This window comes from Procambarus clarkii, chromosome 47 (genome assembly GCF_040958095.1).
Source record: "Procambarus clarkii isolate CNS0578487 chromosome 47, FALCON_Pclarkii_2.0, whole genome shotgun sequence".
Taxonomy (NCBI): Eukaryota; Metazoa; Arthropoda; class Malacostraca; order Decapoda; family Cambaridae; genus Procambarus; species Procambarus clarkii.
The window spans coordinates 19988376-20005457 of NC_091196.1; the positions used below are offsets into that span (position 1 = coordinate 19988376).

Below are 17082 nucleotides of genomic sequence, written 5' to 3' on the forward strand. Positions count from 1 at the left end.
TTAAAACCTATATAAATAATTTAATTTAATTATTTTATGTTTTGGTCGAAATACTGTGTATTAGTTGCTTTATTTAATATGCAACAACTTTATCTTCAAATATACTTCTATAACATGTTTTTATTTTTATATATTTCTGGAATAAAATTATTATTATTATTATTATTATTATTATTATAAAAAGTATCGGCAGAAAGAGTGTTTTTTTTTTTTAGACACTAATATAAACACTAATTTGACATCTTTTAAAACGTTGCAAATCTCTAATTTCTGTTTATTTAACACTAATTAAAATATTAGTCTAAAATATATAAAACATAAATAATTATAAATATATATAATATTGTATAAATACTGCTTAAAAACTTGATAAACATTGCAGAATTTGAAGATGTTATCCCGGACTCGAGACTGTAATGGCGCCTACCGTGGTGGCTCCGACCACAAGCATGGGCGACATGAAGGAGATATTATTTGCTCAGCGCCTTGCTGACAACGAAAAGAGAGTTAGGGATAAAGCTCTCAAGAATTTAAAAAAATATGTGTCGGTCAAAACAAGTGTTGGAAGCGGTAAGCTGCGTGTTTTAAGTCTGTTCAGGGGCTTTGGAGACCTATAGGGGGTCGGTCATGCTGAGGCCAATTCAATTTTAATTTCTTTATTATGCACCCCATACCGATCCCGTGGGGGGTGGAGGGAAGGGTTACAGAGGCACATAATGGGTTCAGAAACTGAACCCTATAGTTCATTTAGCAAGTGACAGTCTTGTGAAGCTAGTTACACAATTGTTAATATTATATACACGTGCATATATATAATTATTTTACACAAGTACATATATCAATAATCTTTTTGTATCACAAGTGCTTCAGCAAGTGGCTCACAAGTCACTATACAAGACACTTTACATATATGGCGAGTCACGCAGTTACTATTCTATGAGGGCTAACATTTTGTTCTAGAAATTCATTCACGAAATGAGCTGATTTGTGAATAGCCTTCTGATTTTGTCTTAATTTTGTATGGCCAGGCAAACTCGGTAGCAGGAATGAAATACTTTAAAATTAAAATGATTTGTCTTCGCAGCAGTATCAGTAATGTACTGTATTTATATTGTCTAGTCTATCCACATTAAGTGGTTGGTGGAGCTATGGACTTGCTTCTTGTAGGGTCGGACTCTGATTATTCAGGTGGTTGGACCCAGTAATCTAAAACAAGCAGTCTCCGTGGCGCTGTGGTAAAGCACTCGCCTGGCACTTCGCAAGTGCTTTGGCCTGGGTATGTATCCTAGCCGGGGAGGATTGACTGGGTGCCAATCTTTAACTGTCTCTGTTCACCCTGCAGTGAATGGATACCTTGTTAAACGATTTTGCAAGTTGTATTCCAGGGAAGAAATTAGGATTAAGGACCTGCCCGAAATGCTATTAGTGCTAGTGGCTCTACAAGAATGTAAGAACTCGTGTGTGTATTATATATATATTATATATATTATATATATTATATATATATAATATATATATATATATATATATATATATATATATATATATATATATATATATATATATATATTACTTAGTCAAAACACGAATCAATGGGTACATTGCATATTTTCTCTTCTTGCATCTGTGTTGGTTCGGGGTCTTGAAGTGGGTAGAATCTAATTGTGTTGACTGTTGATTGCTGGTGTTGACTCACTAATCTCGAGTCTCCTGCTGTCGCTGTATCTATTGATAATTTGTGTTGCTTGTTAAGATTTCTCTGGTGATGGTCTGGTTGTGTGAGGAGATTATATGCTCCTTGATGGAGCCCTGTTTGTGCATTGTTAATCCCCCTAGAAAGAGACGTTGTTGTCTTGCCTATATACTGATATCTTTGGGGCTGACAGTCCCCAAAAGACTGGGCTGACAGTCCCCAAAAGACTGGGCTGACAGTCCCCAAAAGAATTTTCTCTTCTTGTTCTTCACGAGTAGGATGGCCATTTTCTTGTTTTTGTAGTAAATTGTCAATTGTATCTTCTAATTTTTGTCTGTGGGGATAACGTTCATATTAATTATTAATAGGAACGTTATCCCCACAGACAAAAATCAGAAGATAAAATTGACGATTTACTACAAAAACAAGAAAACGGCCAACCTACTCGTGAAGAACAAGACGAGAAAATATGCAATGTTCTCAATGTTCTGACTGTGTAAAATTATCTTTACCCAATCCAATGATTTACCCATTGGTTTGTGTTCTATCATGTCACCCAAAAATATATATATTTGTATTTAATACATGATTTTGGGTTGTGCTTTAATGCTTAAACACATTTTCAGGGTTTTCTGATGATGATGCACTAAAGATATGGAAGGGCCTTTTTTACTGCATGTACATGGCAGATAAACCCCTCATACAGGTAAGTTGCATTTATTTTTTCTGATATTCAGTTACTGTTGATGTATATCCATTATATTTTCAGGTCAACAGCTAGCTGTAATAGCTTATTTCTCATGTGTATTATTGTTTCATGTGTTGGTAGATATGTTAGATGGGATGAAGCCTTTACTAAGTTGGCTGAGGAACCATGGCATATGAAAGGAAACATTGGGTGCTTCAGTTAAGTGGTGTGTGTGAAAATTTTACTTTGAAATCAAATATAAATTAACTAAAGCATTGTAACAAGTTTGAAAATACATTATAGTATAGGATTTAAACAATATATAAATTAACATATAAACTAACATATAAACTTTTATGAAGTGAAGTTAGTGTGCAATGGAAGGGTAAAGACAAAATGCAGCACAGATCAACTGAACATCTATTCCCATGTAAATGTTAGTGTCATCTGTAAAGGATGATCAACACTATAAATGTTCTGTGGTTCATGAATCATACATCTTTTAATGTGGAAGTAATGAAACACCTGTTTCTGGTAGAACCTCAGTGGCTCCCTGAAGCTATCTTGTTGAGATTGCTTCATGCCAAAAATCACATCAGTTGCAAAAGTTCTGTTTGGCATACTGGGGACTAATCAGGACCTGGCCCCCATCACAGAATATGCAGAGATTGAATTATAGTTTACCACCCCACTGGGGAAAAAAAAATCCAAAAAGTCAAAAAAAGTTTTTGCAGGCAACGAGGGTTCACAGAAATCGAAGCCTCGACAAAAGTTAACTCTGCAAAGCAGTCACTTGGAACAAGGAATTCAGTTAAATTAGCTCAAAATGTGTTGGGACATATTGCCACTACCTGGTCCTCAGTAGGCCACACACGGCCTCTGCGACTGATGTGAGCTCTTAGCATGAAGCAGTCTTGGGAAGATGGCTGCAGGGAGCCACTGGAAGGGTTCCTTCAGAAATGTCGAGTGTGTACCCTTCTGTAAGTACAGTATTACAAAATATCTGTATTATCAGTGCGAGTCATTTTAATAAAGTATTCTCTCCCTCTATGTAAGAATAATTTCTCATTTTATATACAGTATAAAAATAGCCTATATTGTCTTTTGCAGGAGGATTTAGCAGATGAGATAAGTAGTCTTTTTCACTTCATCAACAATAAAGATAGCTGCCAGTGCTTCATCAAGGCAGCCTTCATGACATTTGCTCGTGAATGGAATGGAATTGACGGATTTCGTATTGGCAAATTTATGATGGTAAATATTACTTGTCTTTGCAGTGACGTTTTTTATGATTTCAAAGATGAGCGGTGCATATTTATGTTGCTTAAGAAATAGTTAAGAGACTGTGGAAAAGCCATTGAGCATACTGTATTTAAAATCAACTTCTGTGATTCATTTTAATTTTGAGATTCCCTGGTGTTGTTCACTACAAGGGTCCTTATTCCTTTGAAAAAGAGATTTCAATTCATGGGCATGGGAAATATGCTAGATGTAGTTAAATTTCATTACATACAGGTTCTTTTGGTAGTTCTTCATATGACGGTAAAATTAAAATTTCTCTTGGTGAAATCAGTCCATAGAGTGTGGGAAATATTAGAGTATGAATGGTAACACTCTTAATTTGGTTCCAATCACATTTTTGTTGATTTTTTATACATGGACATTACAAGTAATAGTTGGAGCTTTGGGAGAACTATTGAGAATATTTAAAAACAAATTCTATGGTTTGTTTCCATTTTCTGTTGGCATGATTTTTGTTCACTCGGGTATGGCCCTGCTACTTTTTTTTTTAAATGAGTTTTGAGACTGGGGACATGGGAAGTAAGCTAGATGTAGTTGAATATATTTTAGACATGTTCATTTGGTAGTTGCCTATTATAGGTTGAAACTAAAAATTTTGCTAACTGAAATTAACCCATAGGACATGGGAAATGCATCCATCAACCAGAGATGGAGGCATCTCTGGTTGTAATGAAGCCCTCAATGTGACAAATTGATCTTGGTCCCTTATAATTTATTGAATCAAGGTTATGCTGCATAGGAAATGGAAGAAAAAGATTAGTATGTTGTGCAGTAAAGTAACTAAACAAATTTAAATATTGCAGTTTTATTAATTTTCTTTATTAAATAATGTTTTAAGAGTGTCACCTTTTTCCTTTTCAGTTCGTCAGAAGAGTGGTGCGTCAAGTGTTTGTGTATTTACGAAACTGTGAATGGAACATGAAAGAATTGATGTCAGTTGTTACAATCTTGGAGATGACTGTGATATGTCCTGAGGATAATGTAAATGCTACCCCATTAGGACTTAAACTTCATCTCTGTGACATCATTCTTGAAGAGCTCGCTAAGGTTGGAGGAGAAAATCTGGAACATCGGGTCATAGTGGCCATTTTGAAGCCATATTTCAAGGTTTGGAGTTTTGTATTTTAGATTGTTTTAATTATTACAATTGCATACATTACAATTTTTCAGTTTTGGTTTCAACACTGTTCCTGTGTAATATTATGTTTTAATTCCATTAAATTATGTTATTCAAGTTTACAATCCTCCTTTTTAGCTTTGTAACACTAAGTTTTAATGGAGTAGCATTCAATAACGGTCATATGAACACTTTGTAATAGTTATAAAGTAACTCCATTACATTGTAACAGAGTATTGAACACTGATCTGTTCAATTCTATGTTATAGTGTGAGTAGCATACCAACCCTTAATGTCTTGGCAGTTGTTGTGATATTTTAATTCTTTACCATTAAAAAATGGTCATTATTTTATTTCTTTTAATGTTTGTATACAGGGTGTAGTAATAGTGTTAGAGAGAATATTATTTCATAAATGTGTGAGAGGAAATGTCAAGACCATTTACTCAGGTTTTGTAAACAAGGTAAAAGTGAGTGTGCTATATTGTATATTCTTAGGGAAAACAAGAACTTCTTACAGAACAAAATATTCTGTATATATGAACAGACACACCACCCCTCTTGTTCTGTTCTGCCTGCCTTGCTACTCATCCATGCACTCTTACCTTTTTACCTTGCTTACCTTTTGCAGGCGATGAGTCACAATAACGTGGCTAAATTATGTTGACCAGACCACACACTAGAAGGTGAAGGGACGACGACGTTTCGGTCCGTCCTGGACCATTCTCAAGTCGATTGTTATTACTTACCTTTTTACCTTACCTTACCAAAAAGCTTACCTCTTTTTGGTGACCACATGCCCTTGCTACAAGGGCATGTGGTCACATTCATGTGGTGGCATAGATAAACCATACCACTAACCATTACCATTAAAACCATACTGGTTTTAATGGTAAATGTTGGTAGGAATTCAAAATAATATTGCTTATTTCACAGGTTCTAGCCTTGACCAAGCTAGATGTGTACTCCAGAAGTGTTAGTGATGGAGTAATTCGTCACCTTATGCGCCAAAGCAGTTTAGGGGTAGCCCATGACGAGGGGCCGTCAAGTGCTGTTACTACAGAAAATAATGAAGATGAAGAAATGGCTGATGCGGAGTCAGAGAATGGGTAAGGAAATTTGCATTCGTTTCAGTATACAGATTCAGTTCGATGAATTTTTTGTTTAGTATAATAATACAATCAACAATTGTCTGTAGAAAGGTATTTATCATGGGGGAAAGGGGGCATTAAGTTTTAACTTGTTATTATTAAGTACTGCATACTTTAGATTATGTTCATAATTGATTTTAAATATGCACTTAAAATGCTTAGTTTTATCTAAATTAAAATACCGTTTTAGTATACCGGTACTATAGTAAAATACTGTTGTGGTAAATATTATAGCAGTATGACTAGATCAGATTTGGCCATGGATATTGAAAGAAGCATCAGAGGTGCTACATAATTCTTTGACTATACAGTATGTGTATATTGTTTAACGTAAAGTTACAGACAGGCTTCACCATCTTGTGTGCTGGGAAAAATAATGAAAAAAATACGCTAGTGATTTTAGAGAGGATAAAGCATGTTTTAGGAACGTAAGAGTTCTATGACAAGGTTACCAAGATTTGGTTGGAGAACGATGGTGGATTTCATTCTCCTTCATTGCCAAAGAGCTTTAACGCTGTTCCCTACAAGTTAGTACAGTAGTGAAGAGCTCAGTGCTGAGAACAAAGTAAAGAAAGACCGAGATGAGAGTATGAGTACAGTATGTGAATGAGCCTTCCAGATATCATTTTGGGCTGAATTAAGTATTCTCCAATGTCTCTCTTGCACGAGTATAAACCCTACTGGTCTATAGAAAAGATCCCTGTTCCACTAGTGCAGAATCAACATTCCTGCCCTGACTGCATAGTTTTGTCCATGTGAATAGCAAGACCTTGCCTAAGGTAGCAACAACTTTTCATATATTTAAGGCCTGATTTTTTCAGATTGATTTTTATAGTTTCTTTTACATGTCTTTTGCCAACCTTCTCTTTTAAGATATTCTATATTTATCCTTGAAGCGTTTTTTTTTTATATAGGGGGAGTTCTCTTTCCTTGAGATGATGACCTTATATACAATCTTTCCGTACTAACTGATCAGCTTTCCGCCTTTTCCAATTATTAGTTGGTTATCCTTACTTTATTGACTGTTAAGCAATACCTAAAAAAATTTTTTACTGTAATTTTAAGTTTTTGGAATGCAATAACTACTTAGGGAATGACTCATAATTTTGATAGTTTGGGTTGCAGAAGTCTAGATGTTTAATCGATTAGGGGGATATTGGTAGTTAAGCACTTGACATTAACAATGTCCTATTAATATTTTGATTGCTTCTGTAAGTAATTTTATAATTTTTGTTTCAGGAGTGAGCAAGAGGAACCTCTGGATCCCAGAGCAGGACAAGTGGATGTGTGTGTACCACAACTGAAACCAAACTTTAGTAGGTGTTCATTTGTGATTTAAGTTTTGTATTAAGTATTGTTATATAATCTATATAAGAGAGAATGTCTTTGGTAATTACACACGCACACCAGCGATACAAAGATGCGAGAAACAACTACACGTCAGTAAGAAGAGAGGAACTTTGAGAATGGTATAGCAGACAAATGTAAATCAGATCCAGGCCTTTTCTATAAATTCATTAAAAGCAAGCTGCAGGTAAAGGATAATATTCAGAGGTTGAAAATGGGGGACAGATACACGGAAAATGAAGAAGGAAATATGTGAAACATTAAGCGAGAAGTTTCAAAGTGTGTTTGTATAAAATAAGATCTTCAGGGAACCAGACAATAAGAATTCCAGAGAACAACATAGAGCACATAGAAGTGTCTAGAGACGAAGTGAAACAAATGCTCTTGGAGCTAAGTAAGAACAAAGCAGTTGGCCCAGATGGAGTTTCACCATGGGTTCTGAGAGAATGTGCATCTGAGCTCAGCATTCCACTTCACCTGATCTTTCAGGCATCCCTGTGTACAGGAGTCGTAGCAGACATGTGGAAAAAGGCTAACATAGTTCCAGTCTACAAAAGTGGCAGCAGGGAAGACCCCCCATCAATTATAGACCTGTATCATTGACAAGTGTAATAATGAAAATATTGGAAAAAATAATAAAAACTAAATGGGTAGAACACCTGGAGAGAGATGATATAATATTAGACAGACAGAATGGTTTTCGATCTGGAAGATCCTGTGTATTGAATTTACTCAGTTTCTATGATCGAGCCACAGAGATTTTACAGGAAAGAGATGGTTGGGTTGACTGCGTCTATCTGGACCTAAAAAAGGCTTTTGACAAAGTTTCACATAAGAGGTTGTTCTGGAAACTGGAAATTATTGGAGGGGTGACAGATAAGCTTCTAACATTAAGCTTAACTGAACTTTAATTCTTTCATTGCATCCAGACTAGTCTGAGCTGGACATCATTACATATATTAAACAGGCTGTATTTTAGATAATACAGTAAAGTATGTATCCACTAGGTATTTTGCTTTGGAAATTATAAATTTATGTGCATCTCTTTTTGACCCACAGATTTATTAGCCGACTCACTTCAGAGTGTAGGAGCTGTAGCCAAAATACGCAAGATAAATCGGCAACGAATCTACCAGCTGGCAAGTGAATTGCGGGATGTTGCACAAGGATTTTATCCTTTAGGTGTCCCAAAGGAACGTGTAGCTAACAATCTTGAGGTTCCCGAAATCGAAGTGGAAAAGGCAATTGAAAGATTACAGGTAGGTTCCAATTTGGCCTCTGTTCAAGTCTGTCTGATGTATGACAATTAAGCTATTATCTTTGCTTGTGTATCTGTTACTTTTAAGTCTATTGCCACTAAGAAAATTTTTTGAGCTTTACACAAAGTACCTCACAGTGATTTTAAATTAGGGCTCTGATTTCTGAAAATGCTAAATCCCAGAAGAATTGGACAGAGTAAGGCTGAAGTTAAGTTATTCATTTTACAGGTGCTTTGTTTTAGTAGTGTGTGCAGGCTTTGGTCCAGATGAATTACTTTATCTGTCTAATGATATACCGACTTTATCATGATAGGTTGGATCAAACACAAACCTTAAACTTATTGAGAGTAAAGTTAACAAATGCATATATAGCTTGTGCACTTCATCATTGTTTCCTGGTAGGGGTAATATAGTGTTACTAATTACACTCTATTAACAGATTTGTTGCATTATGTCTTCATTCACTCTGATATTCTCTTAAAACAAAATGCTTCCACTACCTACGATTTTCAGATATTATAGTGGCAATATCCTCACTGATGTAATGACAGATATTTTTTTTAATAAACTTGGATTATTCAGCAGTATAATAATGTCTTAAAATCCTTGCAACATTCTCCTAGGGGTGCAACAAGCGGCTTTAGTAGAGGGGTAGGGGTAAAATGGTACAGTACATTCATTGAGGCCTGATTACATTCCTGCCTAAATCTACTATTCTGGCTGGTGAGCCTAGCCTGGTCAAGCAGGCATTGGGGGTGATCAGCATCCTTATCGGTTCCTGGGTTGCTGTACAGACTTTCCACTGGTTACCTACGTACAATATTCATTGACAAGAATAATACCCCTGGGATATCCCTTGTACAGATATCTTCCCTTGTTGGGCTCCATAGTGGGTGGGGGTGCAGGGAAGTGAAGTCCTCTGCTCTGGTTTTTACAACCATCCTTCCCTCCTCACCTACAAGTGCCTATCTGAATCTCGCTCCTTTTATTTTAACATGCACATCTAGCATGCTTACAATGATGCTTTCACTATTTTTTAACTTCAGTCCACTATGTTCCTTGCCACAATGACAGCCCCTTTCAAAGCTGGAGAAATTGCTGACCTGGAGAGCGTGCAGAGATCCTTTACTGCTAGAATCCACTCGGTAAAACATCTAAATTACTGGGACCGACTAAAGAGCCTAAATCTGTACTCCCTTGAGCGCAGGCGGGAAAGATACATAATAATTTACACATGGAAAATAATTGAGGGGCTGGTCCCAAACCTGCACACAGAAATAACATCACATGAGACCAGGAGGCATGGTAGGATGTGCAGAATACCCCCGTTGAAAAGCAGAGATGCAACAGGTACTCTGAGAGAGAACTCTATCAACATCAGAGGCCCAAGACTGTTCAACACGCTTCCACTACACATAAGGGGCATAACTGGCCGACCCCTCACAGTGTTCAAGAGAGAACTGGATAAGCACCTCCAAAGGATACCTGATCAACCAGGCTGTGACTCATACGTCAGGCTGCGAGCAGCCGCGTCCAACAGCCTGGTTGATCAGTCCAGCAACCAGGAGGCCTGGTCGACGACCGGGCCGCGGGGACACTAAGCCCCGGAAGCACCTCAAGGTAACCTCAAGGTAAGGTATCCTTTGTCACTCCACGCTGGAAGAGACATGCATTTTCACAGCAGAGGTTTTTTCAGATCTCGGTATCGGTTACTTAATATACACTAGTATTACACTTTTATTAATGTGGTTGACTCCTACAACAACACACTTATGGTCCTGGAATATTTTAATTCTTCCCAATACTATTATGTTTGAAATCCACGATATTGACCAATTAAGTGGTCAATATCGTGGTGGAGGCCAAAACCGTCAGTAGCTTCAAAGCGTTATATGACAGAGTGCTAGGGTAGACGGGACACCACGAGCGTAACTCTCATCCTGTAACTACACTTGGGTAATTACCGTTGCAGTGGTTTCGGGAACCATCAGTATGATGGTACCATTAATGGTTTGAGAGGGGGAGTGCTTTGTGAGCAGAATACTAATCTGACTTAAGGCATTGAGTTTACCTTAGGATGAAGCTTGGGTTGATATTTAATTTGCTTGATAGGTTGGAAGGGAGGTATTATTTGAAAGGGGGGTAATCTCCCACAGTGCAGGGAAGTACCGTTATTGTCTGTCTTGGTATATATTGGATACATTCTTAGTTCAGTTGCAATCTTGTTAATATTTTTTAACAATGTTGACATTCAATAAACATTGTCTGGAGGGCTTTTGTGCAGGTGCAGTTAGCCTAAGCTATTTGATATCAATTACAGCAATAATTTCAGTAACATGATCAATGATTCTCAACATATAAGTTCCATTTATTAAGTATACTGTATATCTATGAGTGTACCCTAGGATAATCCTCATGACTTAGTTTTTAAATTCCTCCAAAAATTCCATCAAGCACTAAGGCAAGCGCAGGTGCAGCATTGCACTAAAACTAATGCAAAATAATTGTTAGGTAATATTATTTTTTTTGTTTTTTCAGGAATTTAATGAAAATCTTGGTAAGGGGGTGAAAACGAAGGACGATGACGACGATATTGACCAATTATCATCCAATACACGCACTTTTAAGAAGAAAATCTCAAAGAGAAAGAAACTTCAAGCTTCCAAAAAGGGTAAAAAGAAGAAGAAAATAGGACTCTCCAAAAAGGAAAAGAGAAAGCTAGATAAGCATGAGAGAGAATTGGCATTAAACAGAAAGCGAGCTATAGAGCATAAGTTGCACATAGTTGCAGCATTGTCTGGTATACCGCGTATCAACACTTCTTCCAATAATTCTTCCCCTGAAAGTAAAGTATCAACAGGCATGCATGGTTTTGAAGTGTGTCCCATGATTCAGAAGGCCAATAAAAAACCTAGAAATCTGCCAAGTGATGAAAGTGGTTTTAATGTAGAATCTACCAAATCTAGAATTAATGTGAAAAAAAGAAAAAGTATAGAAATTGCAGAGAAACCAGTCAAAAAACAAAGATGTTCGTTTACTGTCACAGATTTAGATTCTCCATCAAAAGCATTATTTTCTAATATTCTGGAATCTGCTGGAGAGAAACCAAATAAAGTTTCATTAGAATCAGACATGGATAATACAGAAGAGAGAAATGTCAGCAAATCAAGTAAGGAACTGTGCAGTGGTGTAAGTCAAACTAAATCTGTAAATGGCACAGGTTTAAGTAGTGATATTTCATATAAAGTTGCTGGTGAAATAACCAAGAATGATGTTTGTGAAAAACCATCATGTATTAAAGGTAAACAAACAGCACCCAGTGAAGGTAACAGTGAGACTGCTAATGACAAATCTGTTGCTGCTGATAACAAATCTGTTGCATCCAATAGCGGAGAGGAAACAGTAAAATCTCTTGCTAAAAACAAGCCAATAGAACCCAAGGATGCTGTGAATGGTAGTTCGGGTCTAGTGCTAAATTTTTCAAATAGTGATGAGCCAAGTGGACTTGCAGGTGACAGAGAAAAAAATCAGAAGTCACCATGGGATGAACCTCTGGATGATGGAGAGTTTGAGATTTTCATCAAGAGCAAGCGGCAGATTAAGAGGGATAAAAAGAACAAGTTGTTAAACTCTGCAAAGGTAAGAAACTGAAATGTTTTTTGTTTATCTAAATGTAAAAGTGATTGTGTTGATCAGGAGCACATACAGTATTGTACTGTATAGTGAAATGGTAAAGAATGAGAACATGCCAGGGGAATAAATTAAAAAATTTTTATGAAAGGCTGTTTTGGGGGACCAGACTACTGTGGAAGGTCCCAGTCATCATTTTTGCTAAGCATAGATGTGTAAAGTCATATTCAATACCCCCCTTGTATTACTTTATAGCAAATTTTCCTTGACCATTTCAGTTCAGTCTTACTTTTACTGATGGTTCAAAGTCTGTGGCTGGTGCGGGATTTTCCACTGATTTTCTTTACTTTGTATGTGTGTGTCACCTTTCATTGGAAACTTTCACTTTTGTATATACAGTACAGTATACGTGATTTTATGTTCTCTTTGAGAGGTTTGTACAGTATTACTAAAACAAATGACATTTGTTATTGTTGTAGACTGCTAGTGCCTTACTGTCTATAGAATCTTTCAGGGTCACTTAGTTACTAAAATTCAATATTGGCTGTGTCTTAATTTTTAATAAATGCTGTACAAATAAGTTTAATTTTGCTGAGCAACAAATGATATATCCACTCTTGCCTTCAAACCCTATTTAATTCTGTTATTAAATTATGGGGAGATAATTTGGTAGCTTTATACAATAATAAAACTCTGCCATCAAATATGTTTCCCATTTGCCCTCATGTCATCAGCCAGAAATGGGAATCTCCATTAGCCCACCTGAATATTGGGTCCATTGTGGTCATCAGATGAAATGGAGACCTGTCTCTTATTCCACACACACAGTTGAATGACCAGATATCTACAAAACCAAATTTTGTTTCACATAAATCCACTTAAATCAGATATCATTAAGTACACTCTTTAGGGACTCTGATTTATCTAATATGCCTAGCTTGCATCATGCTCTAATATCAGTATCAGGAGCAGTATTTAAATACCTTGCTTTTACCTCTAGCTTGAAGGGAATCAACCCTAATAACTGCTTGCTAAAAATTAAAAGATGTGAATTAGTTGAATGGTCTCGTAAAATCTAATGTTAAAAACTTAAATCTTTTCTGAATGGGATGGGAAATTCTTTGAGGTATTTGAGAAATTAGATGGGTATCCTATACATCTGAATAGCAGTTTATTTGTCAGATAATCATAGTATGAAGAGACAGTATGAATAAACTTGTGAATGATCCAGGTCATCACCAATTTAGGTAAGAATTACAAACAGGTGTCAGGATAAGAGTCATTTATGGAGTAATGTCATTTAAGATAATACTGTACTACATTTGCTTTTCAGGTCCCTAACAAAAGTGATCTTTGAACAAACATTATATGCCTGAAACTGTTAGTATTTTTCCTTAGTAATAATGCATGTGACTATCAAAATGATCATGGACTACAGGGGTATCACGTCCAAACCAGTAATATTGATATAATTTATACATTCTAAAAACAAAATTTATTGAAATTGGTTTTGGTATGTGTAGTAAAGAAAATTAGTGGAAGTGTAGAGAAGTACTATATAAAATACTGTACACAAACATGTATAGAATTATCTATGTAGTTGAAACAGATAAAGGACATTGTATAAATGCTCACTAGATGCAAGAACTAAATGAATCTATTGTATGAAAACATTTCTTGAATGTGTGCTAATTAGAAAATTTTAACAAAATTATTTGTGTAATCTATGTAACGTGTTTTCAACTACAGTGTACCAAAAAAAAAAAAAAAAAAAAAAATCCTTTAGTTTTGTCAACACTTATGGCTGACTTTTAAACATAATTGTATCAATTAAATCCTGAGTGAATCCAATTTCTTCAGTATTGCTAGCCCTCGGTATTTTTCTCCTGCATAGGTATCCTGAGTGATAATTAGGGAATTTTGTCATCATCTGTGACTTACATGGTGCTATTTAGACTTAGCAGACTGTCTTAGTGCTTTTCATAATTATTTATTTACAACTGGCTTGAAGCTACAAAATCCTTTCTATTGAGTAGATTACACAAAATTTTGCTTGTTGTTTCAGGCATGATATGCAAAGAATTTAAAAATTCAAAATTGTTGTCAGTAAATGTGACAAATTTATCAGGGACATAAAAGCAAAACATGGTATTTGATGAAAATGATTTAAATTGTTGATTCCCATCTTTGATTTATTTGGCTCCAAAAAGGCATTTCAAAACAAGTCATCTAAATTTTGTATCTGGAATGTGTATTAGTGGTGGAGATGCTATTCAGCTCACCATATTGGTTTTCTTGCATTCTGCCATATTTAGGGCCATAATCAAAAGAATGAAGAATATGGCAGTTGGGTTCAAATTTTTTAGATTTTTTCAGGTGCATTTGATATACTGTACAGTACCTCTACAGTGATAGGAAATATACAAATATTTTTTGTTGTACAGATTTGCTAAGGAAAAATCAATGAACTTAGATCGTTTTGGAATTAATGATTAATATAACCTATTCACTAATTAAAAACAAGCTTTGACATTATTGTTTGATTAAGAAATGCAAATATTTTTTATCATCTGTAATGCGTAAGATTATATTGTGCTGGCAAGACCAATTATAAAGTTTTTTGTTTTTTTCTGTTACAGAAATTGTCCAAGACTAGTTCTCAGAAGGCACGCACCATCAGTATTAATCTGAAGCAAAATAAAGAGCATGAGTTTAGTGATTATGCACGCACCTTGAGAGCTAGTCCAAGGATCCCATTTAATGCCAGTTTGTTGCCAAAGGCCCCTGTACTTAAAGCTTCTCCATCTCCAATTTTAGTGAAGAAGTCATTACTTAAGAACATTAAACCCTTTGGTTCAACTTTGTCTCCCAAGTTCAAAAAAGGCAAGAGAGCAAATGCAGCAGATTTTTTTTTTTAGTTAGCAGTTATATGTTGAATGTGAATACTTGTACCAATCATGTTGCCGTGGCAGTTGGATAAACGTGTAGGAATCACTTGACATCTTGTTTATTAAGATCAAGGTAACTAAATAATGTTTTTATATTGAATACATAATACTTTTAATGACTTTTGGAGTACTGTACCATATAATCATATGTCCATAATCTGAGGCAAAGACCATAGCACCATAACTTGTGTCTGGCAGACACAACTTGTGTGATCATCAGCTAATAAATAACTTAATTCCATCATAGCACATAAATCTATGTATAAATTATGTGTATAGCATATGGTATATATATGCATGCATATATATATATCACACATCTACTACTCTCACTCTGCCAAACTCTGAAAGATCAGGATCTTTGTGGCCTTGATCCTGAGCCCATAAACTGATGATAGTTTTTTAAGATGAATGGAAACCAACCAATGAAACGTATGTTTCCTTAAATCCCACTTGGTACTAGTGAGTGATCTCACCTCATATCATTCAGTATAATTATGAAATGTCTAACTTCATTTCCTATTAAATATGCATTCCATATTGCCAAGAACACTCAGCTATATAATAATCTTAAGATCTGGGCTACAAATGTGTTATTGACATCCTGATCTTCAGAGGCTCGTATAGTGCCAACAGTAGAGGTGATGCAGTCCTAGGTGATGGAACTATGGGCTCATATCCTACTTTGTGCTTTTTAAGTGTGTTTTCACTTACATCATTCAGAGTTATTAAGTTGCAATATATGTAAGAGTGTATGTGTACATATTTATTCACTGCTATCAATGTAATGAATTGGATACTAGCAAATGTAAAGAAAATATAATTTGTACAGCTCTATGAAATAATATGTGGGTACGTGTGCAACCATTATCGGCAGTATTATTATCCCATCTCCCAATTTCATGGTCAGTTATTCAGACTGACACCCATTTATTTACCACTATCTTCCACAATATATTGAATTTTATATAACCAGCACCATCATGCTCAGCCAATCAGATCCTTCACAACTCAAAAATATTTCATAGGATTAGGCACAGAGCTCTCATTACTTACGGTATACACAAATATATTAGTCGCACTGGAATTAAATTGTCTTACTTTGCCTTGATTCCTTTCAATACCCTTTCAATTAACCCACTTCCTCACTCATTCACCAGGTCTGCCCATTACTTTGGCTTTCCTCTCTACTCTTAGATATGATTCACCATCTTCATTATTATCCATTTGTGCATCATGACCCGACCATCTTGGTACTCTGCCGTATTTGCCAACTTTAGTCCTGAACATTATACCATGACATTTTCACTCCTTATTTTATATACCCTACTACCAAATATGCTTCACATATTGTAAATCTTTATTCAAGCAGGACTTTTTTAATTTTTCTTATTCATAATACTCTAGCTTCTTACATTTGAACACGACAACTACCACTCCTTTCAACCCTCTAGCTGCCTTTTTTTCTGTCTTCTTGCTGACCAGGGATGTCGTTAAACTAGTCACATTCCTAACTACTCTCAACTTAGCTGCACTAATTCATCATTCATTGCACACACCAGGTAATTAACTTGATTACATTTCCAAATGAATGTGAGTGACCTACTCCAGGTTGTGTTAATACACGTGTATTGCATCATCAAAGTTAATAAGGAAAATAAATACTGAAGAGAAACCAGGCACTCCTTCCTACTGTCAACTGCTTGAAATATACAGTACTAGAAAAAAAATGAATTTCATAAACATGAACTGTTGCCATTATTGATTCAAGCCATTTTCATGCAATAGACATTAAGCTAATTGAATAATAATTCAAAGCAAGCAACCTATCTCTTCTTAAAAATCGGAACCAGCTTTGTAACCCTCAACAACTACAGTATGCTGCTCAAGTTTGTTTATAAAATATGCAAAAAAAGGGGCTCATTAAGTTGCTTGTTACTCTCTTTAA

The 17082-nt window shown here is 35.6% G+C and overlaps 1 protein-coding gene across 1 annotated transcript; it reads left to right on the forward strand.

Moving 5' to 3' along the window:
- The first annotated feature begins 388 nt into the window (after positions 1 to 388).
- Positions 389 to 16004, forward strand: Nnp-1 (Ribosomal RNA processing protein 1 homolog Nnp-1). The gene is made up of 9 exons (XM_045749803.2): positions 389 to 570; positions 2320 to 2399; positions 3492 to 3635; positions 4545 to 4790; positions 5736 to 5908; positions 7190 to 7266; positions 8357 to 8556; positions 11095 to 12195; positions 14826 to 16004. Exons 1-9 carry the CDS (start codon positions 417 to 419, stop codon positions 15102 to 15104), a joined length of 2454 nt encoding a protein of 817 aa, XP_045605759.2. The 5' UTR covers positions 389 to 416; the 3' UTR covers positions 15105 to 16004.
- Positions 16005 to 17082: the final 1078 nt, after the last annotated feature.

What these genes read in the sequence shown, in the direction of transcription:
- Nnp-1 (XM_045749803.2), top strand. Translation starts at nt 417, where the DNA reads ATGGCGCCTACCGTGGTGGCTCCGACCACAAGCATGGGCGACATGAAG. An exon ending in CAAAACAAGTGTTGGAAGCG is followed by an intron (nt 571 to 2,319) that starts GTAAGCTGCGTG and finishes ACACATTTTCAG; the next exon opens with GGTTTTCTGATGATGATGCA. An exon ending in AGTTGTTAAACTCTGCAAAG is followed by an intron (nt 12,196 to 14,825) that starts GTAAGAAACTGA and finishes TTTCTGTTACAG; the next exon opens with AAATTGTCCAAGACTAGTTC.